The 24,575-nt window shown below is 42.1% G+C and overlaps 1 protein-coding gene across 1 annotated transcript in view; it reads right to left on the minus strand.

Annotated features, from left to right (window-relative positions):
• GAB2 (GRB2 associated binding protein 2) overlaps positions 1–24,575 on the minus strand; it is a 145,704-nt gene that overhangs the window by 10,115 nt on the left and 111,014 nt on the right. Inside the window, exons 3-6 of the mRNA XM_075198617.1 lie at positions 6,654–6,894; positions 4,607–5,175; positions 3,228–3,322; positions 325–613 (exon numbers count right to left, since the gene is read on the minus strand). Coding sequence (XP_075054718.1) covers positions 325–613; positions 3,228–3,322; positions 4,607–5,175; positions 6,654–6,894 — 1,194 coding nt within the window. The remainder of the gene's footprint in view (positions 1–324; positions 614–3,227; positions 3,323–4,606; positions 5,176–6,653; positions 6,895–24,575) is intronic.

The raw sequence follows: 24,575 nt of genomic DNA on the forward strand, positions 1-24,575 counted from the left end.
TAAAAAAAAAATAAAATCCATTTTAAAATCCTACGCTATGTGGATCCTACAATCTATACAGGACATTTATGTTAGCTAGGAGACTGCAAGTCTGTTACTTAGACTGATGTTTGCTAATGACCTGAAAGTCGTGCAAGATAGACATGCCCCTAATTCATTAGCAGATTTTTAAGATAGAATATGCAAATGAATGGGAAAGACGGCATACTGGACAGTTTTCGCTATGCGTAAACGCTCCCATTATTTCAGACATAGTCAGCAATGTACCCAATAATGAGATGCTATTTAACAAACCCAATATATGTAGCCCTGTGTCGGAGTTACCTTTCCTATCTGGCTTCAGGTTCCGGTTGACTGGCGGAGGCAGGATCTCGCTCGCTCGAGTTGGTCTCTGACACAGGGAGGCCGTACTTCCTTTGCGTGCGGGAAGCGTGGCCGAGGAAGATCCCAGGAAGTCAAAGTGATGCGGCCCGGGGCTCATGGGGATGTAAACGCTCTGAGCATTGTCGTTCAGCTTCTCCGAGATGAACTGAGAGGAAGAGCCGGGGTTCATGGGCACGTAGTTGTCTTCAGAATCTGCGCTCTCGGACCGTGTCATGGAGGCTTTAGTTTGCTGCATGAAGGGGCACACACAGAAGGAAACTTTACAATTCTATAAAAAAAATAACATTAACTGATTAGCCTATCATTTCCCCCAGGCCGGGGCTGTGCCCTGTGTCTACTAGTGAGTGGTGGAATGGAACAACACACACAGGGTATATATACACACTTCTATGGGCAGCACTGTGGCTTAGTGGTTAGCACTTCTGCCTCACAGCTCTGGGGTCATGAGTTTGATTCTCGACCATGGCCTTATCTGTGTGGAGTTTGTATGTTCTCCCTGTGTTTGCGTGGGTTTCCTTCGGGTGCTCCTGTTTCCTCCCACATTCCAAAAACATACTAGTAGTTTAGTTGGCTGCTATCACATTGACCCTAGTCTGTGTGTGTATGTGTGTGTCTGTGTCTGTGTATGTTAGGGAATTTAGACTGTAAGCTCCAATGGGGGCAGGGACTGATGTGAGTTCTCTGTACAGCTCTGCGGAATTAGTGGCGCTATATAAATAACTGATGATGATGATGATGATGATGATATTACACCCATTTAATACACTATAAGACAGAGTTGATGCCTGTATACATCTATATTATACCCATTAGACTATACTCACTGTAAAAGCATAACCTGTGAACATAAAATGCCACAATATTTTAAAGAGTAAAAATGTTATGCTGCAAAAACAAAATGTATTGTGACCACTTCCCATTCATTTTGGAAAGTTGGGGTCTGTCGCTGAGCAAAGCTCATCACACCAGCTCCATAACAGGGATAAACAATTAGGTAGTGGGTCTGAGTGCACCCACCCAAATGCCCCAGGGGGCTGTGGAGTCTGCCTGCTGCGAGCATTGTGACCATCACAAAGCCATAAGTGGTCCCTATTCCACTACGGCACTCACATGGTTAACTAATCCTCTAAATGCCGTAAGCACCAGAGAGGACAATAACTCACCAGAGCCTGCGCGCTCTCCTGTCTGGAGCCATATAGACAAACATGCAGACAGCACCAGTCAATTTGCAGTAATGCAGCTTGAATGATGGCTGAAGTTAAAGGGAGCAGAGGGTTTTACTATTTCCCTCCACCATGACTGGCTCTCTCCTGGCACCTCAGCTCCCTATCCCTTGTATTGGGGACCTCTGCAGTCGGCTGCAGGAACACTGTGTGTGCTGGAAACCAGCAGATGTCTGCAATACAAGTGCCTGCAAGGAATCACTGCGACTTACAATCAGAGAGAGATTATTAAGGGAGGGAAGCCCTTGTGGACCAGATTTACACCACAGACTGACATGTGAGGCACAAAACTAGAGCTAATTGTAAAGTTAAGTAATACAATATGTTATATTTGTGGTAGTTCATATACAATGCAGACAGTCATCTGATAGATAGCTATATAAATAGATGATGATGATAGTAAACAATACTGTATATGGTGACCAGTGTACAAAGCAGATCCCAATCCTGATGGCTAGTACACAATACAGACCCCAATAATGGTGGCTAGTATACCAAGCAGAACCCAATAATGGTGGATAGTATACAAAACAGACCGCAATCCTGTTGGCTAGTTTACCAAGCAGAATCCAATCTTGATGCCTAGTATACCAAGCAGAACCCAATAATGGTGGATAGTATACAAAGCGGACTCCAATACCAGTGGCTAGTACACAAACAGACCCCAATCCTGTTGGCTTGTATACAAAGTAGACCCCAATATTTATGGCTAGTATATAAAACAGACCACAATCCCGATTGCTAGTACCCCAAAAAGACCCCAATCCTGTTGGCTTGTATACCAAGCAGAACTCACAAGTGATGGCTAGTATACCAAGCAGACCCCAATTTTAATGGCTAGTATACAAAGCAGACCCCAATCCTGGTGGCTAGTATACCAAGCAGAACCCAATAATTGTGGCTAGTGTATCAAGTACACTCCAGTGATGGCTAGTGTACCAAGCACATCCCTATCTTGATGGCTAGTATACAAAGCAGACCCCAATCCTGGTGGCTAGTATACAAAGCAGTCCCCAATAATGGTGGCTTGTGTATCAAGCACACCCCAATAATGATGGCTAGTATACAAAGCAGACTACAATACCGGTGGCTAGTACACAAAGCAGACCCCAATCCTGTTGGCTAGTATACAAAGCAGACCCCAATTTTGATGATTAGTATACAAAGCAGACCCTATCCTGGTAGTATACCAAGCAGAACCTACAACTGATGGCTAGTACACAAGCAGACCCCAATCCTTGGATACAGAGCAGACCACTTCCTAGCCAGCTGCTGAGTTCAGGAACATTATTAGTTCACTCCCCCGGTGACCTCCACTTCCTGCCCGACTTCAATGTAGAAGGTGCAACCGCGCATTATCCCCAGTGATCATGCACATTGTTCCTGCGGCTCTCGCCAGTGGCAGCACATAGCTACGGTGGAGGACAGTAGTTCTGTTCTCTCAGAACCGAGGACTCGTCGTGGGAAACCCAACCACTTTGGCTAAAGCACCATCAAAGGGGACTGTTCTTGTATATCTGAAACTCTTTACTATACTAAATGGCAGAGTTTCTAAAAATTTTGATTTATGGAAACAAAATCCATGAGACTTACGAGGTGTGCACCTGTCTGTGTACTCACCAGGTAAGAGTTGAACCCGTCATTGATAGATTCCACAGACTGCTCGGTGCTCAGATCTCCAAGCTGAGGGTAGTCATAGGCTTCACAGGAGGAGGCTAATGGAAAGGAATGAACGTAACAGGTCAACAGGATAAGAAAGAACTTAGATCCAAAACCCAGCAATACTGTACCCAATTGCCTTTTCCCCTTTATTTTCCATAAGCGGTACATCCCATATTCTTACTGGGAATGTCTGAAGGATTCCAGCCACCACCATACCATTGTTTGGGGCTTAATATTTAACTCACAGGGGGGAAATTCAATTCAACGGATGTTCCGCAGGACATCACCGCAATGTCAGGCTGCGCACAATGCCAGTGAGGAATCTCCGCTCAATGTTCTGAGCACCTCTATGTGGTACAAGGAAAAATTAGTGGAGATTTCAGACTGGATATCACATTGGAGTTTCTCTGTGGAAATGCATCGTGTTAAATTGAATCTCCTCCATGATCTTGGGATGCTAAACCGGATTGGTATAGAGTTATAGACACAGGTGAAATACCGCCACCCTTCTACAGAAAAATCCTCCCTGCGTCCTTCTGCTCAACACACGATGTACATGAATGTAGAGGTGTTCAAAGTGCCCGGCCAGCAGGAGAATGGCCTCCTGCTTACGGTATGGACTGTCAGAAACTCCGTTCTACAAACACTAGGACCAGAGTGGCAAATTTTTTCATGTAAGTAGTCAAAGTAACACTCCACTATAATAGTGACTCAATTTAAAGGGACAGAATTTTAGCTAAAGAGCCACCTGAAAGGATAACTTTACTTTAAATGAAAACTCAGGAGGTCCTTAGGATACACATCGGACATTTAAATTTGTCATTTTTTTTTTTTAATTAAAGTTTGCTAAATTTGGTAAATGAACACAGGTTGCAAGTGATGCTCTTCTATATAAAAATAGAACACTAATTGGCTTTATTATAGCCGACATACTATTGATTTAATTTCCTTTCAACAATTTTTTTTTTATAAACGTATACGTTAATAGCATCACATTTTTCAGCTTACTAGGTTTTGAGATGTACTCAGTCCCCCATCCAGTGGGGGAACTTTTACCGGAGACAAAAATGAATTGACAAAAGGTCCATAGGTCTGTATTTAGCTTCAGCTACTCCAAGCAATTCAATTATCAATTTATTCTACACAATGGCCTTTTTAAAGTTTACGTCTGTATGTATTCTTATTCTACCTACTTTTATATTTTTTTTGTTTCCTTTATAAAATTGTAAGCTCTTTGTGTCAGGAGCATCCTCTTGCATTTATTCTCTTTATTTTTTAATTGCTCTTGATACAATTTAGCAATAATAGATGATAAATGAAGACATACAAGGCCTTACCTCGGTGGCGTCTATTCTCCACGGCAGGCAAAGTGTTCCGCCTTGGAATGTTAACTGAAACCACCCCAATATTGTCTCCGTTACTCTGAGGACTTCCCCAGCGGGTTTCCGTCTGTCCTGGTTTAGGGGGCCGCGGAGGGGGAGCATTGTGGAAGTCATTGGAGGCAAGAGCCAACGCATTGTGGTTCTTGTCCAGGGCAAATGTCCGTGGTATTTGGTAAACCGAAAGAGGAGTCCCAGGGAGGTCGTAGGAGTCTGCTGAGAGTTCACTAAATTCTTTACAAAGAGCGTTACTAGGGGTTTTGTAGGTGTAAACGTCCTCGTTGTCCGATTCTAGCCCAGTAAGACTCGACTTTGTAGGCGTGTCCGAGCCGAAGCTCCTCGGGAGATCGTAGGCGCTATCCCTCAACTCGGAGCTGAGCCGGCTGGGCTTTGGTAAACTGTAAAATCCGTGGACTTGGCCACTCACTCCATTTAAGCAGTGTCCGTATCCCTGAGCCAGTTTCTGAACAGCCGTATCACTACGCATGAAAAAGGAGGACCGGGTGGCTTGTGAAAAACTGGCGCTTCTGAAATAATTTCAGAAATAAATTAAGCAATATTCAAAAGCAGCATGATACTTAAATGGAGAACTAGTGTGTATCATCACCTACCACAGCATTGGTCACCAACATCAACTAACAGTCTTGTAGACCCCACCAGTAAATCCACTTACCAGCTTATGGAGTTGAAAAAACAATGGGTGGATTCATAGCTGAATGCCATGTCTGAATGAGCAGCAGATGCGTGCGCTTAGCAGACAAGCCTCCCAGACACTTACGTCCAACTTGTGAACATGTACAAAACCTTTTAGTCTACGTGCTATGAATGTAGTTGCTACGAAGAATCATTTAATAACTTGAATAACTCGGCTAGTACTGCAGGAACAACATCCCCACATGCATACAAAAATAAGATCATTTTTCTACCTTTGCTACAACATATTCGGCAAATCCTATTGTATGACCGAGTGACTGATAAAGTCTCAATAAGCCTCTGCAAATAATTTGCAAACCTCTAATTACAAGCGGTTCGCTAGTTCAGGTGTTTGTCATCATCATAATCCGCTACGTTCACATGTCGCCCAAATAAAACCTCTTTTTCAGCCGTATCTGCGACAATGTCTCAGCCCAAATCTGTACGCAAGTGCTCAAACATGTCCTTACTATACATTGTTATATTACAACACACACTCCCTTCCCCGACACTCTTCTTCAGGCGTAAGGAGTAGCAAATTCCAAAAAGTCTCAGGTCGGAGTAGCCGCACACTAAGCAAACGGGCGTACGTCTCACTCTCAAATCAGGCCCAATAAGTTTTATGTAGCACATATATTTAGTGACATAATATAATAAATGTACAATGTGGAATTATTATTTAGTTTAGAAGGAGCTAAACCACCAGCTATAGTCTTCACTAGTCTGCAGGGTTTTGTTAAATAGGAAGAAGCACCTATTAATAAATAGATCTCTAGGTCATGCAAACCTTCCAACATTTACCTCTCCTAAATTGTGGAAACTGCCATGCCTTCTCCGGAGGGGGGTGTGCCACATTGGGGGGAGTGCCCACATCACAATGGGCGTGAACATCTCAACATGGTAAGCGGTAATATACCTTCTGAGACGTTGGGACAAACGTGCCCATTTGTGGCATGCCCCCCCCCCCCCCAATTGGAAATATTCTTCCGAATTTGGTACAGTTGAAAGGTATGCCCCATTTCCTGTAGTCTAAACCTTTTTGAGCCATTGGAATATCTCAGGAAAATTAAGACTGTTGACTAATATATATATATATTTATTACTCAACCGTCTTGATTTCCTGAGACTATATATATTGTATATCCTAAATGTTATTAGTCTTTCCGGTGAGGCAACTTGCATTTCAAGCTTAGTGGTAATGATTCTATAAGTAACCTGTGGTTTGTATTTCCTTTATTTAACACGGGATGGCCAGTCTGAGCCTGGTCACAATGCTTGTAGGAAATTCTTACATAATACATATCACCCTCACCTCATATTTTCTGTTTTCCGGCTCATACATTGGTGCAGGAACAGGTAGTCCTGGGGAGCGCTGGCGGAGAGCGTTGTCTGATGGATGTGGTTGGAAGGGGTCTCGAAGGTGAACAGGGTGGGCTGACTGGAGTGGGATGGGGCTGAGGACTTCCGTTCCCTCAGCAAGTGGTGCGTGGAGCTGAACTCCGCAGGAGAGGAGCGTGGACCGTGGTTCGCCGACTGCAGATTTCTCATTGAATCTATATGGGAGAAAATTATCATCATCATGAGGTGTTTTGCATATCAGCACCGACAAAGAAGGTATTAGGAACCTTCACCCAGTTCTACCATGTTAAAGTGCCATCCATTTCAATCTTAAAGTGCTATTCATTGTTAAAGTGCTATTCATTTCATTGTTAAGGTGCCATTCATTTCATTCTTAAAGTGCCATCCATTTCATTCTTAAAGTGCCATCCATTTCATTCTTAAAGTGCTATTCATTTCATTGTTCAGGTGCCATTCATTTCATTGTTAAAGTGCCATCCATTTCATTCTTAAAGTGCCATCCATCTTAAAGTGTTATTCATTTCATTGTTAAAGTGCCATCCATTTCATTCTTAAAGTGCCTTTGTCACATACACACGGCAGAAGCTGAAAGTTAGTGAATTGGTGAACATCTTGGTCAGGCAATCACACAAAGTAGGTATAAAGTCACCTCAGGCATATGGGAACAGATAAGCTGCCCTTTCATGAAAATGAGCTCAAACCACAGAATAGCTTCCTACACTGTGTGTAGGTGACAGAATCATTTTAAAGTAATTTACAATTTTACAAGTCAACTGTGAGATTATTAGATAGGCCTGAATAAATGAGTGCGCTGGTCCTTTATGTCTGACGTTTTATATAATAACAAATAAACAGCCCCTGGTCACTCGGGTCACAGGACATGTTTTGAGAGTGTTCCATGACAAAACGTTTTACTGGGAAGAAAACCACCTAGAACATACAACTTATTTTCATAACTTGGAGCTTTTACACATGGGTGTCGGACACATGTCCGTTAAAAACAATGTCCTGACATTTTGAACCCAACATTCCTCAAAAAAAAAAAAATAAAAGAAAGAAAAAAAACAAACCACAAAAGCCAACTTATGCTAAAAATAATAATAATAATAATAATAAGTATGAAATTGTGCAACCAAATTCGGTATAAGGCAAACAATTCGCTGAACAGTTTTAAAAATTGCATCTACCTCTAATATAACGTTTTTGCACCTAACGTGTTATGGAGAAATGTTTTTTTTAAAAAGTAAGGATTATTTTCCAGGTGCTCAGCCAACAACTCACCTCTCAGCACGGGGGTAGTATTATTTTAACAAACAACAAAAAAGATATGCATATATAGTGTATGTAAAAAAAAAACAGTCCTCTGTCCCTTTAACTGCACAGAGCAATGTCACAGTGTTCCAAAGATGTGAAATATTTTTTGGTGATGAATTTTTTTCTCCTTACACTTTATACAAATTTAACTGTATGAATTGCAGCATGTGGAAGTAAATTTCAAAAAAGAAAAGGGCTCCTCTCCACGCCGCGGAAAAATATAAATAAAATAATTTGGTGCATAATCTGAGGGCAGACAGTGACCACACGAAGCGGAAAGTGAGCCCAGATGGTTCCGTAGAGTATATGACACATGCGGGAGCGTGAAGCTTCCACATTCATGGCTGAATGGTGATCCCACATCTTATGCTACAGAACAGGGGACTCACGCTATCTGCTTGGCCAGCACAGCATTGATGTCACAGTTACCAATATTTAATTCCCAGGCAGGGATGCAGCTTGTGGGCAGACACAGCTCCTTAGAGCACTGGAATGAATCAGAAGATTGTTCTTTTGAATTTTAAATACCACCCCAAATGTACAGCGCAGAACAACAATTACTAACAATAGCATCCTCCATACGGAGCTTGCAAACAGGAGCTGTGCAGTTTCAGAGCGGTTGCCGTTACATCCAGTATACAGAAGAATTGGTGTTAGGCAATTGGCCACACATCATAGGCAAACCGAGGGGGGTTTCCTAGTGCCTGTAAACCCCCCTCCAAGCCTGGGGCACTGTATAATTGAGGTGGCTGGACCCTGTCCCCGCTTCACACGGCTCTGCTTGAAAAGGGAGAGCTGCATGCACCTAACAGTAGTACACACAGCATTGCCCATGTATATTATGGGGATTGGAAGAGTTGGAGAGCAGCCAAGCAATGTCTAATATTATAACCACGCCCCCATGCATGCTGGTCACGCCCACTGGTGGCATGATGTGGAAACCCCCCTCTACAAATCCTGCGTTTGCCCCTGTACATATACAATACAGATGCTGAGCATTACTTCCGGCAAATAGAGTAAAAAAAAATAAATGAACCGTACGATTGACTATACACACGGAACAACAGGTGCTAAAATTTATAATCAGCATAAGGAACAAGAAGAGTGGTACTATAGAGCTGCTGATGGATAAATAATAAGAGAAAGTAAGAATTACATCCAGCAGACGGAATCTGCTGGCGCTATATAAATAAATGATGATAATTATGATGCTACATAAAGTGCATCACCCAGGAATGCATTGTGTAAGGACTGATACATTTTAGTCAGGGGACAGAAAATGCATTTTGCAATCTTGCTAATACAGCATAAACAATATTTCCATCTGTTCAGCCCATGACTGTATCCCATATTCCGGTAACATATTCTCAGAGCACAGATGAGCACTGGTTTCAGCTAGATTACGGATGCGCCATGCATCAGCGGAGTTATGAATCACACTGTCCGGATGCAATTTACCAATGAAAGAACAATTATCTGTCCTGTTAGACGTGATATTGTCCACAGTCAGAGTAATACCGGCATGAAAGGCCTCCTGTGACGGGGAAAATACTGAACTCCAAACTAAAAAAATACAATATATTTAATAACATGTTAAATAGAAGGCACATTAGAACGTTCTTTTACCTAGGCGGTAGAGCAGGTTTTAAAAAAAAAAAAAAAAAATTAGAAAAAGGATTTTTTTTTTTATTTTTTTTTAAGATATGACCCATGAAGGTAAAATACACTTTAGTTCAGGGTTACCCTGATTTTCCACTGCAGCTCCATTAACAAAATAGGAGAATTCTCTCTCCCCTTCATTACAGAAAGCTGCAACCATACTTGCCAACTTTTAGTTTCTCCCCTCATGGGAGGGGTCGTGGTGATGTGGCCCCGCCCCAGCCGTGAAAGGTCATTGCATTTTCTCAAAGCAAGTCTGCCAGGCTGTCAGACACTGTCTGATTGTTTATTTCCCAATACAGTGACGTGCTATAAAGGAGCGATAGAGGGCATGAGGTTTAATTCCCGTATGTATAAACATTCCAGTAATTTCACGGATAAAATTTATAAACAAGTTAACCCGTGCACGATACGCATTAATTCTAGTCAAATCAAGCTACTTAAGGTGTTAAAAAGGTTCCTGTCATGCATTTGGGGCTAGGCCAGACCTCCTCAGGGGAAGAGCGTTACTTCCCGACGTAAGCGCCCTTTTTTAACGTGGTTTTGTCCACATGTCACCACCTCATCATTCTTCTCCATCACCTCATCCTTCATCTTCATCGCCACATCCTTAATCTCCATTGTCTTACTGTTCTAAAACCTCTCGATACACAACGTTTCTGCTAAACATCTTTTCGCTGTGCTCAATCAGTCTTCCTTGAAGGGCAGTATTCATAACCTGCACTTTCACATCACTGCTTCTCCGTACTCGTGAAAATGTGACATACAATTGTCCATGACCAAAGACAGGCTCTGGTAAATAAATACCCACACGGTCAAGTGTTTGACCCTGTGACTTGTTATTGGTCATAGCAAATGCCGCCTTCAAAGGGAACTGCCGCCGTCTTAGCTTAAACGGCAGTCCTGTTTCGGATGGACATAAGTCAATCCGAGGTATCATCTCCTTTACTACCCCTCCCACGGGGGGAAGGGGGGATGATGGAAGTTAACTGACTTCACTATTCTAATTTTTTGGTCAAATAATGTCAGTATACCAAATGTCAGGTCAATTGGATGAGCCCTTTCTGAGAAAATAGTTTTTTCCACACACACACGCCGCTAGGCTTATATATATTAGATATTAGATACTCAGTATTTCGTATATATTAATGTCAAGTAGTCATTTTACTTGTCCTTTAAAGACCAGAAAGCCAAAAACAGAGGTTTGCTTTATATATATATATATATATATATATATATATATATATATATATATATATATATATATATACATACACACACCTCAATGAGAAAATCGAAACATTCAGCAGTTGAATTTAAAGGGAGGCGGTCGGCAGAGAGTGTGGTTAGATGGACAAGGTAATTGCCCATTGAGGGTGTACCTTAGTATATGCAGGGTAAAGAAAAACAAAGACTTGCAAGTTTGAGCTACTCCATTCGGTCCTAAACGCATAATTATGAACGCACACCTATCAGTAGCCCCATTTGTGGAGGGAGTGTTCAGATGTTCAGACCCCAAAAGAGGTGGGGTCAACTATGATGAGTCAGTGACTATGGAAAACTGGGGGGCGTAGTGGGACAAATCATGAGCCTGGTTTGGGCGGATAAGAAGATGTTTGTCACAATTTTGCCTTAACAACTGTCTGGACGTATGAGACTGCCTGCATAGATTTCATTTTAAGTCACCTTCCCTGTATCCGATTTGTTGAGTGTTTGTTCAGGAACCAGCTGTTTCCAAGACTTCAGCACCGAAATATCAAGGTCAACGTGAGCCCAAAAATAACCACAGCCGATGCCTTGCAAAGCGCTGATCTAAACCATCATCAGCCAATGGGACACCACCACATTACAAACCCTGATGGAGTAGAGTTGACACTTACTCTTCATTACTTATTCAAGATATTCTTCTGCACTAAGTGCCAAAGGGAATTAAATCAAGTAACGCCATCAGGACAATGCTGACGTCCCGCCACGTGCTCCCATAGGGACGTCAGTTCCTTAAAACTTCACAAATTCTGGGTCAAAACTAGGAGGATGCCCATTACACCTCTACATGAACCAAGGAGGACAACTCGGAACCTGCGTTTGCCAAAACCACTATGATCCCATGTCCTCCGTTCATTTTTTAAAATAGTTCCCAGTCTTGGTGAATCAATGTGTTCTTATAAGACTGTTTCCAGTGATACGCTGTACGTAGAGGTTGTAAATATGTTTTCTCTACAGATACAGTAGAAAGCATGATCATAGAACAGAATGAAACTTAACATCACAAAAGGTGTTCTAAGAGAAAACCAAATTTGTGAAGTACAAAAAAGCAAAAGCATTTTATTATAGACCTCAAAGTGAAATGTGTGTTATTCTAAATGTACAGGGTCAATCCAACCATTGTCTTCTGAAACGGAGTAACAATTTGTGAGCCACCGGAGGAAGTGATTCGAGCCATGAGTCAATTTGGCAACTGGTTCCTAATTGAACAAGTGCTCTGGCCATATAGTCAGGTGCCAGCGGGCATTTATACTTTGGGCTCTGACAGTTTTACCAAAGCTCCAGTAGAGTTCCCCACCACAGTAATAATTCCAGGACCCAGCTTCATTGGTCAAACTATGGGCATCTGGGAGGTGAAACCTCCCTGACTTACTACTACTGATTTTGTATGTCCACTGAAAGTAAAAGTCTCCATTAAAACGAGAGATGTTCACTGACCCCCGTGAAGTGGTTTTGGTTTTGGATCTGGATTAGCTTTGTGTTTTGGTTTTGGCAAAACCACCCTCGTGTGTTTTGGTTTTGGATCTGTATTTGTTTTCGAAAAATTGCTAAAATCACATAATTTTGCTCTTTTTTTTGTTCCTACATTATTATTAACCTCAATAACACTAATTTCAAGTCATTTGCAGTCAATTTTGACCACCTCACAGGTCACAATATTATTTTCACACACTTTGGGACAAATACTGCAGCGACCTGGCTGGATGGTAAGCGACAGAGCAATGACACAAACACACGGCAGTTCCTAGCACATCTAGGACACATTGGCACACAGCAGTGGCAGAAAAGAAAAGTAGTGCAAGATGGAATTGTCCTTATGTTGGATCTTAAAAAGGACATGCACACTTTAACAAACCAAGCACTTCAGCCACAAAAGTGCCACTCCTTGTGGCTGAAGTGCTTGGTTTGTTTGGACCCCCACAAAACAAGGTAACAATGTCCTTAGGGCACCCAAGGTAACAGTGCTGTTAATTAACTCTACTCTGGCAAGATGTTGTTGTCGTCATCATCCTCAGCCTCAACATCCTCATTAGCGCCCTCGTCGGCTACACAAATATCCCCCTCATCCTGTTCCAATTCCAAAGTGGCATCCTCAGTTGGTGTATCACCGGCTACACTCGGGCTGTTCAGGCACACATCAGCAGTAATGCAGAGGAACCAAGCCCGAGTATCTCTAATTAAAACCCAACCTTGAATAATATCTTTGGTAATCTTTTTTGTGTTGACTAAAATGAACTTACAACTTATTTTGTGTGTGCATATATTCTACTCGCTGAAATCATGTCACGCTCCATCCTTGATGACAGATTACAGTGTTTCCTCTCAAAAGTGGCCATTGATTGTGAACCTTCCTCTGAAACCAGCAGACAATAAAACTAATCCAGTGAGACACAATTTCCATAAGTTACTTAGACTACGCCGTTTACATCTTCCCTAGAAATATGTATAAATAAAACGTTATCTTCTCAGTATAAACAGGACTCTCATCTCCCGTTATTGAATACAGCTACTTAAAACATAAAGAACATTCTCAGACATTGGAGATGCTGACTAGGAAACAATACCCTGAGGACTTGGAAACTGGGGCAAACTGCACGTAGGGCATAGTGGAAGGAATGGAGCCAAATATTCCTGATCTCAACACGTCACATGACTTATTTCAAAGAAATTAATTCTCTGTAGGGCAACAGACATGGTGAGCGATGATATATTATTTGAGAGTTACTGGTACATTCTCAAAGTCAGCAAGCCCCTGGCATCCCTCTTTGCAAGGATGCCCTTGTTTAACTTTCAGCACTTCTTGATGCTATAGTATGGTAGAGGTGTAGGCAGTACATTGGTTGGTACCTCTAATAGTGAGAGTAACCACGGTGGCTTAGCAACTATAAATAGTGTGCGCAGTCACACAGGTTTGTGTGTGTGTGTGTAATGTTATATTATATGATATTATGTATGTATATATGCCTGTGTGTGTGTATGTATATATATATATACACACACACACATACATACATATACATACAGACACACATATATATATATATATATATATACACACATACCTATATATACACACACACATAGATGTAGATATATATTTATTTATATTGTGACAAAGGGAGTGGTTTGCCAAGGCCTCTAAGATAAGAGTTAGGTGTTCAGGTGAAGGCTGCAGACCGGGTTACACACAGGTATAGCAGTGGTCCTAGGTTAAGGTATACAGGTGTAAGGCGTGTGACAAAGTAAAAGTATAAAGTGTGATATAACTTACATGCTTTGGAAATGGTTTGAAAGTGTCTTTTCCACAGCAAAGTAAAGCTGCCGGGGTGTGTCTGCAGGGAAGAGTAATTACAGAGCCCTTGCAGAGAACTCCCTTTAAAGGCAAGGTGGGAGTGTCACCTGTCCATCAAGCTAGGACTGTAGGCAGGGGCTGGCTGGGCTGGGCGACAGGGGAGCATCCTTGGGCTGGGTCACCTGCATTTTATTTCAGATAAAATGTTCCTAATAGGCTGCTGAGTCGAGTCTTACACCCCAGGCTAAAATTTGCCAGTCAGCCCCTGACTGTGAGAGGAGTGTCAAGTGTATAAACCTGAACTGTGCATTTGCACAGTGGTGACCGATGCCAGATAGTGGCCGGTGTCTAGGGAGATGGTCTCTGTTACTTTAGCCTTAAGGTCACAAGAAAGTGGGCGCAACTTTAGGTTATGAATTATTTTGCCATCCTGACAATAAAACCAAAGTAAAAAGCAAGAAGGTGTTCGTGTGTGAGCCACAATATATATTAAATAGTGGAGAACAGAATATGCCAGGATGCTGACCCAACTCCCCCCCCCCCAGGGGTTGTGCACACCAGGTACCCCAGGATCACATGATATAGGACTACTAGTGGTAAGTGGAAGTCCGCCGGACACAATTCAAGATGTACGTCCATTTCCTGGTCTTCCCTTGACTGCTGCAGTTGCGAAAAAGAGCGTCAGCGCTCCAATGCTGCACATTTGTGAATAAGCCTCTCGGAATTTCCTCATAAGAAGTCACCGCACACAATTCCCAGTCGCCCTTCAGTAAACATCACGACATAAGCTGAACCACATGCTGCTTATAGACATTCCATGCTGGTTTCTTTTCCATAAAATAATAAATGTTTGAGACTATTATTATACACAGTATGATTTTTATTAGTGAAAATAAAGCCAGGATGTTTACTATTAAAAAATGTAACGCACGCACATATCTATTGTCAGATTTCCTTTGTTATAGAAAATTAATTTAATAAAAACAATTGTTTTCTAGCTGGGATCTTTGCAAAACTTCCTGTCTGGATAGAAAGATCTGTGTTTTTGGGAGGGGAGAAAATGCCCCTGTGGTCTGAAAATATTCTGTGTATGCTAAAAGTTATTAAACCAAAACTTAAATCCATTAAATGCACTTTCCACATTTAAATAAGACGGATTTTTTTTTTTTTTTAGTTAGAACGAAATGAGTTTTTTTTCCGCATTAAAAATGTTTTAACTATTTGAAAGAGTTTTCTAAATTACATCCTTTACAAATTCCTTATGGTTTATAAAATTAAAAAAAAAAAAGAGCTTATTAGGCTTCAGGCCAATCTGTAGTTATGTCTCAATGACTCTTTCTCCTAGAAAGAAAGTGTTTCCTTTCACTGATTCCATCATATAACGCAATATCAACTCTGTAACCTACCAATCCGGGGCCCTTGCTCAGAAATAACACATTTAACACATACACAGACTGTATCATATCAAACTGTTCATTGCACTCCCAGAAAGCGATAATGGTTTCAATTTAATGAATACAGGGGTAACCAATGGCACAATATATATCTATGAATGGACCAGCTTAGAAAAAAAATGTCTTATAAGCAACGTTTCAAGCACCGTGGTATCCTTCCAATATCCGTATCATGCGTTCTCCAACGGATTCTATTTATCCCGTTAAGTGCCTTGAATTTAACAAATAACTAAAAAGTCCAAAACCTAAAATTATTCACATATGCCTACTTGTCCACTTTTCTAGGCTTGAAACATATATTGAACCTAGTACCAACTACCTGAATTGAGACTATTTTTCAAACGAATATAATCATTGTTTTGGGAGGGATCTAAAAGGCAGCCAAATGCTTCAAAAGCGCTAGGCGCGCCCCAGGGGTGTGGCTACGTCCTTATTATGTGACCACTGCGACGGGATCCCAACCCCAGTCCGATTCCTGGAGCTCCAAAAGTTGGATGGTACGAAGCGGTATGATCAGGACCAAAATGACAGAGCAGGCTGTTACGAGCCGCGGCGGTACTCACAGCCGTCGCAACTCGCTTCCTGGGCTCCCCTGCGTCTCGCCCGTCACCTTGACTTGCCTTGGCAACGGTCGGACGCTTGTTTCCCAGCGCCGCGTCCCAGCAATGAAAGGAAGCCGGAAGCGTGCGCAAAGCCTCCCCACTAGCCTGCGGGCTAAATAATCGAATCATTATAATCAGATGCAGGGGGCTGTGGATACTTCAGAGCTAGGCTCTGATTGGCTGCCTTTAGTATTTAAGGCAGGGAGGGCTTAGGCTCCCTGCCGGTTATAGATTTTAAAGATTTCTTAGTTCTGTACTTATGCTGACCTGCTCTGATACACTGCTGGATTTCTGTTGTGACCTTCTGCCTGAATACTGGACCTTGTCTGATTGCCTGTGACCCTAACCTTTTTGGCTTGTACCTGCTGATCTGCTCGTGACCTTGACCTTTGGCGTGTTTTTTGACTATTCTACCCTTCAAGTGACCCCTGACCTTGGCTTTTGTCTGACCATCCATTACCATCTGTACTGTCTCCGTGCCTGCGCTGCAGTTAGTATAATGAACCTACACTACTTTGGAGTTAAATCCCGGGGGCATCCGAGTACCCTTGAGTGCATCTAGCTCTACAGGAAAGGCGACTTCTATAGGTTCTGCAGGTTCGTTATCTAACCAGACAGCCTAACAAAGGCAAGAGGTGGAAGATATGAGCCCCTGCAATTGCTCATAGGCTACACATTGGTTCCCAACACCAGTCCTTAAGCCTCCCTAACAGTCCAGATTTTAAAGATTTCAATGTTTGAGTACAGGTGGCTGAATCAAGAGGAATGAGTCCCTAATTAACCACCATGTATTCGAGCACAGATATCCTTGGTCTGTTTGGGGGGGCTTGAGAAGCGGAGCCGAGAGATGCTGCTCTAGAGTGTCCATTCCCCGGTACTAGGCCCAATTAAGCAACAAACGCTTTTCAAATTACAGCCCATTACATCTATTTTTGGTCTATAGCCTTTATATGTTAAAGGATCGCGATTTCTGTGTACAGAATAAGAGGAATTGTACAGCGCATGCAGTCAATACTGAAGAACAGGGACATTTCTATGGTTAAACCATTAAGAGCTAGGACTATACATAGTAATTAAGGAACACTGGCAGCCATGTTTCCATCTACTACAACCTAAATATTAGTCCGGCAAGAGCTGTTTATAGAGAGTACGTCAAGTCCTGCACTCAAACTTAGTGTCCTTCATTTGTTATGCTCCCGAATTACCTATTAATTTATTTGCTATACAAATGATGAGAAGAAAAAACAAAGCACAAAGAAATTCCCACTGAGTTTAGGGTAAAATATATGTGAATACTATATATTATATTTACTATTATATTTTAATGTACGGAACAAAAAGCCCATCGGCACCATTTATTTATATAGCGCCACTGATTCCGCAGCGCTGTACAGAGAACCCACTCACATCAGTCCCTGTCCCATTGGAGGGAGTGAGAGGGAGAGAGTTTTTTCTGGGAGTGTGGGAGGAAACCGGAGCACCCGGAGGGAACCCACGCAAACACGGGGAGAACATACAAACTCCACACAAATAAGACCATGGTCGGGAATTAAACTCATGACCCCAGGACTGTGAGGCAGAAGTGTATTTTCTTCAGCTGTATTGGGGGGGAGTGGGGGGGGGGTACATTACAGTGTATAAAGGGATCATCCACTTTATATAATTGTATACAATTATTAACTCCATAATATCATATAAAAATATCATATAAACAATATAGGAAGGAGGGCAGGGGGTTAGACACAATCAGCGGATTTAGAATAATCATAGGACTAGACCCATCTGTAGCCAATCAGAGGATTAGAATCTTCATAAACTAAGCTGTAGCCAATCAAAGCATTGGAACATTCACAGTACTAGAGCACCCTTCAGCCAATCAGACCATTAGAACAGTCGCACACAGAGGTGTGTACAACAGAATAACCGTATAACAGGGCGTGATGGGCACTTTAACTATTCAAACTCGTACAAATTACAGAGCAACTGCAAAATTGTTATTTGTATACAAACTTATCCAAATGTATTAAATAGTATTACTAAATGGCAAATGATGATCGTTACAACCTTTCCAAATAAGCAGTTAAACTCATTTAGTTTGTCGCAGAGCTAGATAATGAAAATAACATTTTTAATTTGAAATAATGTAAACTATATCTTGCAGCCACATTAACTGTCTGGAATACTATTTCAGGTGATCATTTGGAAATGGAAATCTATAGGAAACAGACAGCGGGCATCACTACACAAGCAGATGGTCATCGGTATCCATCTCAAATACGATATATTACAAACAGGAGCATTTGATGTGAATTTGCTCAATTTGGTCCAAAATTGATAATTTCTTCTATGAAGCAAAAAAAGACAGGACAGAAAGTAGGTTTTACTCTATGGAAACATTGTCACACAATATTCAAAATGCCTTAAAAACAGATAGTGCAGTGACACTTAAGCTTAATGTTAGTGAGCCTTAATCTAGATCCCGTTTTCACAGTAAAAATGTTGAAGTTCAATTTTTTTTTAAATAACTGCCATATATTCCAATTTCACCCAGTTAAATCAAAAGTTGTGGAGGACAGAGCCCAGTTTGTAGCAAAAAGAGCTCAGAATCTTGAAGTTCTGTTAGTTCACAATACAAAATAGCGGCAAAACATTTGTAAAAGGTATTTAAAACCGTGGACACAATACTGTATGCAGATCTGTTAATAAAAGTAGCCAGAAAAGAACCAGTGAAATTTGAAACCCATCCTTTACCAATTGTAGCATTATCGGTGTATTTTACCCAGCGCCGGTGCTAGGGTCCTTGGCGCCCTAGGCACAGTGTGAACATCGGCGCCCCCCCCTTTGAAAATCGGCGCCCCTTCCCTTTAAAAATCGGCGCCACACCCTTTAAAAATCGGCGCCCCCCCTGTCAAAATTGGCGCTGCGCTTCCCTCCCCTCAGCTCCCCATGTCTTTCTTTAACTTACCTGCATGAAGCTGCTCCTCTCTGCTGTCTTCTCCCCTCCACTCACAGACACTGTCGGGCCGTGATGATGACATCATCACAGCCTGTCACTGTCAGTGAGCGGAGGGGAGAAGACAGAGCAGAGAGGAGCAGCTTCATGCAGGTAAGATTCATAGCCCCTTCCCTCCTCTCCTCCCCGTGGATTTCCGTTTTAAATGACAATAGTCATTTTTTTTTAATTTCGAGGCGCCCTGCAGAGCCCGGCGCCCTAGGCAATTGCCTAACCTTGCCTAATGGGAGCGCCGGGCCTGATTTTACCAGTTGAAACTACATTGTGGTCTTTTTTTAGGTTAGTAAAACGCGCAGGGTCCTGAGGAAGCACATATCTGAGCAATGCAATTAGGAATGCAGAGGTTAGTAGTGTAGCACAACATTTCATTTAAAGTATTGTAGAGGATCTCCTAAAGCTTTTTACATTTTAAAAGGTAACCAAAAATTTTATGCTTTTAATAGGAAAGCCAATCATGATAAAAGTTTGCTACAAGAAACATAATGGATACATTTTCTAAACGGGGTAGAGTTATATGGCATAAATTAGGAGATACAATGTAATATGTTTTTGTAAATTAAATGACGGATCCACTTTGCCTCTACGGCTGCCACAATTTTTGGACTGTTCAACAGAATTATATTATTTATTCTCTGACTGGGCGCAATTATCCAATGCTTTCATGTAATTATATATATTTTATCTATCATATACTGTCCAGTAAATACCTTTATAGATCTATGTGTGTTGTTCACATTTAAATGACTTTTTTTGCATGTTGAGGATTGGGAACATTGCCAAAAATTATACTATGTTTTAAATAAATGTGTATATATTTGTACAGAGATATAATTTTTGCAGTCAGTGGCAATAGGTAGAGTGACCTATAAGTTCCAGGGGTATATTTACTAAACTGCGGGTTTGAAAAAGTATAGATGTTGCCTATAGCAACCAATCAGATTCTAGTTATCATTTTGTAGAATGCACTAAATAAATGACAGCTAGAATCTGATTGGTTGCTATAGGCAACATCTCCACTTTCTCAAACCCGCAGTTTAGTAAATATACCCCCCTGTCTCTGTTACTTGGTTATCTACTGATGAATTTAGGACTCGCACCTTACTGAAATCATTCATCTCCCACCAGGTCGGATTAGCAGCTTTCATCTATTGGGGGTATGAAGTGGTTTAAAAGCATGTATCAGCAATCAGTCAGCAGTGACTGAAATAAGGATACATAATGTGCTATACAAAGCAGGAGGGAAATCATATCTACATGTCATGGTGAGATAGGACATGTTTACTGTGGCATTAAAGCAGATGGTTGGCAAAGTGCTGTTTATAGACTTTTTATTTTTTTTCTACCACACTTTAAATGTTGTGCCCAACTGTCCGTCATACACAGCCCAATATCCAACATATTCATTCCTCCGGCATACAGTCTGAGTGGACACCAGTAAATAATACCATCATATAACCTATTAATACTACATAAAGCCCCGTGCCACCCGGATTCCCAGAGCACTACCCCCAGCTCATGAAAGTGCCACGTCCTGTACTCTTTCACCGATTGGCTAGGCCTCAAGCAGAGTGTGATTGGTTGTAATTCCTATTTCACTCCAACTGCCTGTAGTTTTTGGAGGAAAAATAACTTTAGCGCTATGTAACGGATCACTGTGCTGCAGCTGTCCGGCAATTGCCCCCGTCTGATGAGTGGTTCTCCGCTAACCATGTACCGTGCATCTCTGACTTGTGTAATAAACCAAAGACGATCAGCAATGCCCATCAGTGCTCACAATTCAACGTATACACTAGGAAAAGAACAATTTCCTGTAATGATTCCGCCGCTTGTGTTTTGCAGTATTCAGTGCCTGTCAGTCTGTGGGGATGACTTCCTATCCGAAGATTTCCAAAAACATTTCCAACTGTGCGGGGGCTATTTTTAGAAATCTTCCCATGAAATCAACCAAGTCCGGTCAACTTGACAAGACACTGGAACAGGAAATAACACCGGATCAGAAACATCTTTGTTCTTTGGTAAACAGCCTGCTTGTCTTTTTTTTGCAGTCAATATTTTGAAGTAAAGAAGATTAAACAATAACACCGTCTGTAATAACGGGCACACAAAGATAGGGACATGTTATTATAATACGTTATTTAGTGCAACGACCCTTGTCTTTTGCTCGCAGGTATTTTATTATGAGGATATGAAATATCATCCAACGCATATTAAAACTTCAAAAGGACTCTGCTTGCAGACACCAGGGAGATTGTCCAACCCTTAAAAAGGTAACTGATCACACAAATAACAAGAAAATCTTCAGAGCAAACCTATTGGGTTATATATTGTGTCTTAATCACAGTTTAAATGTAAACCGTCTATATCATTAAATATAATCACAGTCAAAATTAAATACATTTAAAAATCAAAATTTTAATGAGCTAAAAATAAACTGCTTTAAGAATAATAATATAAACACAAGGACCAGATATACTCCTTCACTAGCTGGCTAGTATGTATCTCCTGTGCTACAACAGAGATATGAACATTTATTGTGTGCTGTATTATAATTAGTAATTAATAGTGCGATCCAAGCTTTTCATTTTAGAGAGACGAAGACCAATTAGGGAGAGATGTCCCACTTCTCACAATTAGAAAAATAGAAGATCCGAAGATTTATCCTAATGCTCCTCGGAGCTTTCAGACCCAATATGTCTCTGTCAAATATCAGCTTATTTTAGTATCCCAAAGGTTCAAGGTGGCAATTCCTTAGACTTGAAAAATATTTTCTTATATAAAGCAAGTATGAAAATATTTTTTGTATTAAAGGGGCCGGCTAACAAAATATATTATGCAAATAAAAAGGTTAAAAGTTCATATCTTAGTCCTGTGTAGATTCAAATTCCTGACACTTTCCCCAAGATCCAAACGTGGCATCTTCACTGCGCTCACTGTGTGACATCACCATCCAATCACACACTGACCTGCTACATAGACTGCGTGACTGCGCTCACTGTGTGACATCACCATCCAATCACACACTAACCTGCTACATAGACTGTGTGACTGCGCTCACTGTGTGACATCACCATCCAATCACACACTAACCTGCTACATAGACTGTGTGACTGCACTGTGACATCACCATCCAATCACACACTAACCTGCTACATAGACTGTGTGACTGCGCTCACTGTGTGACATCATCATCCAATCACACACTAACCTGCTACATAGACTGTGTGACTGCGCTCACTGTGTGACATCACCATCCAATCACACACTAACCTGCTACATAGACTGTGTGACTGCGCTCACTGTGTGACATCACCATCCAATCACACACTAACCTGCTACATAGACTGTGTGACTGCGCTCACTGTGTGACATCACCATCCAATCACACACTAACCTACTACATAGACTGTGTGACTGCGCTGTGACATCATCATCCAATCACACACTAACCTGCTACATAGACTGTGTGACTGCGCTCACTGTGACATCACCATCCAATCACACACTAACCTGCTACATAGACTGTGTGACTGCGCTCACTGTGTGACATCACCATCCAATCACACACTAACCTGCTACATAGACTGTGTGACTGCGCTCACTGTGTGACATCACCATCCAATCACACACTAACCTGCTACATAGACTGTGTGACTGCGCTCACTGTGTGACATCACCATCCAATCACACACTAACCTGCTACATAGACTGTGTGACTGAGCTCACTGTGTGACATCACCATCCAATCATACACTAACCTGCTACATAGACTGTGTGACTGCGCTCACTGTGTGACATCCACATCCAATCACACACTAACCTGCTACATAGACTGTGTGACTGCGCTGTGACATCACCATCCAATCACACACTGACCTGCTACATAGACTGCGTGACTGCGCTCACTGTGTGACATCACCATCCAATCACACACTAACCTGCTACATAGACTGTGTGACTGCGCTGTGACATCACCATCCAATCACACACTAACCTGCTACATAGACTGTGTGACTGCGCTCACTGTGTGACATCACCATCCAGTCACACACTAACCTGCTACATAGACTGTGTGACTGCGCTGTGACATCACCATCCAATCACACACTAACCTGCTACATAGACTGTGTGACTGCGCTCACTGTGTGACATCATCATCCAATCACACACTAACCTGCTACATAGACTGTGTGACTGCGCTCACTGAGTGACATCACCATCCAATCACACACTAACCTGCTACATAGACTGTGTGACTGCGCTGTGACATCACCATCCAATCACACACTAACCTGCTACATAGACTGTGTGACTGCGCTGTGACATCACCATCCAATCACACACTAACCTGCTACATAGACTGTGTGACTGCGCTCACTGTGTGACATCACCATCCAATCACACACTAACCTGCTACATAGACTGTGTGACTGCGCTGTGACATCACCATCCAATCACACACTAACCTGCTACATAGACTGTGTGACTGCGCTCACTGTGTGACATCACCATCCAATCACACACTAACCTGCTACATAGACTGTGTGACTGCGCTCACTGTGTGACATCACCATCCAATCACACACTAACCTGCTACATAGACTGTGTGACTGCGCTGTGACATCACCATCCAATCACACACTAACCTGCTACATAGACTGTGTGACTGCGCTGTGACATCACCATCCAATCACACACTAACCTGCTACATAGACTGTGTGACTGCGCTGTGACATCACCATCTAATCACACACTAACCTGCTACATAGACTGCGTGACTGTGCTCACTGTGTGACATCACCATCCAATCACACACTAACCTGCTACATAGACTGTGTGACTGCGCTGTGACATCACCATCCAATCACACACTAACCTGCTACATAGACTGTGTGACTGCGCTGTGACATCACCATCCAATCACACACTAACCTGCTACATAGACTGTGTGACTGCGCTGTGACATCACCATCCAATCACACACTAACCTGCTACATAGACTGCGTGACTGCGCTGTGACATCACCATCCAATCACACACTAACCTGCTACATAGACTGTGTGACTGCGCTCACTGTGTGACATCACCATCCAATCACACACTAACCTGCTACATAGACTGTGTGACTGCGCTGTGACATCACCATCCAATCACACACTAACCTGCTACATAGACTGTGTGACTGCGCTGTGACATCACCATCCAATCACACACTAACCTGCTACATAGACTGCGTGACTGCGCTGTGACATCACCATCCAATCACACACTAACCTGC

Source organism: Mixophyes fleayi, chromosome 2 (genome assembly GCF_038048845.1).
Source record: "Mixophyes fleayi isolate aMixFle1 chromosome 2, aMixFle1.hap1, whole genome shotgun sequence".
Lineage (NCBI taxonomy): Eukaryota > Metazoa > Chordata > Amphibia > Anura > Limnodynastidae > Mixophyes > Mixophyes fleayi.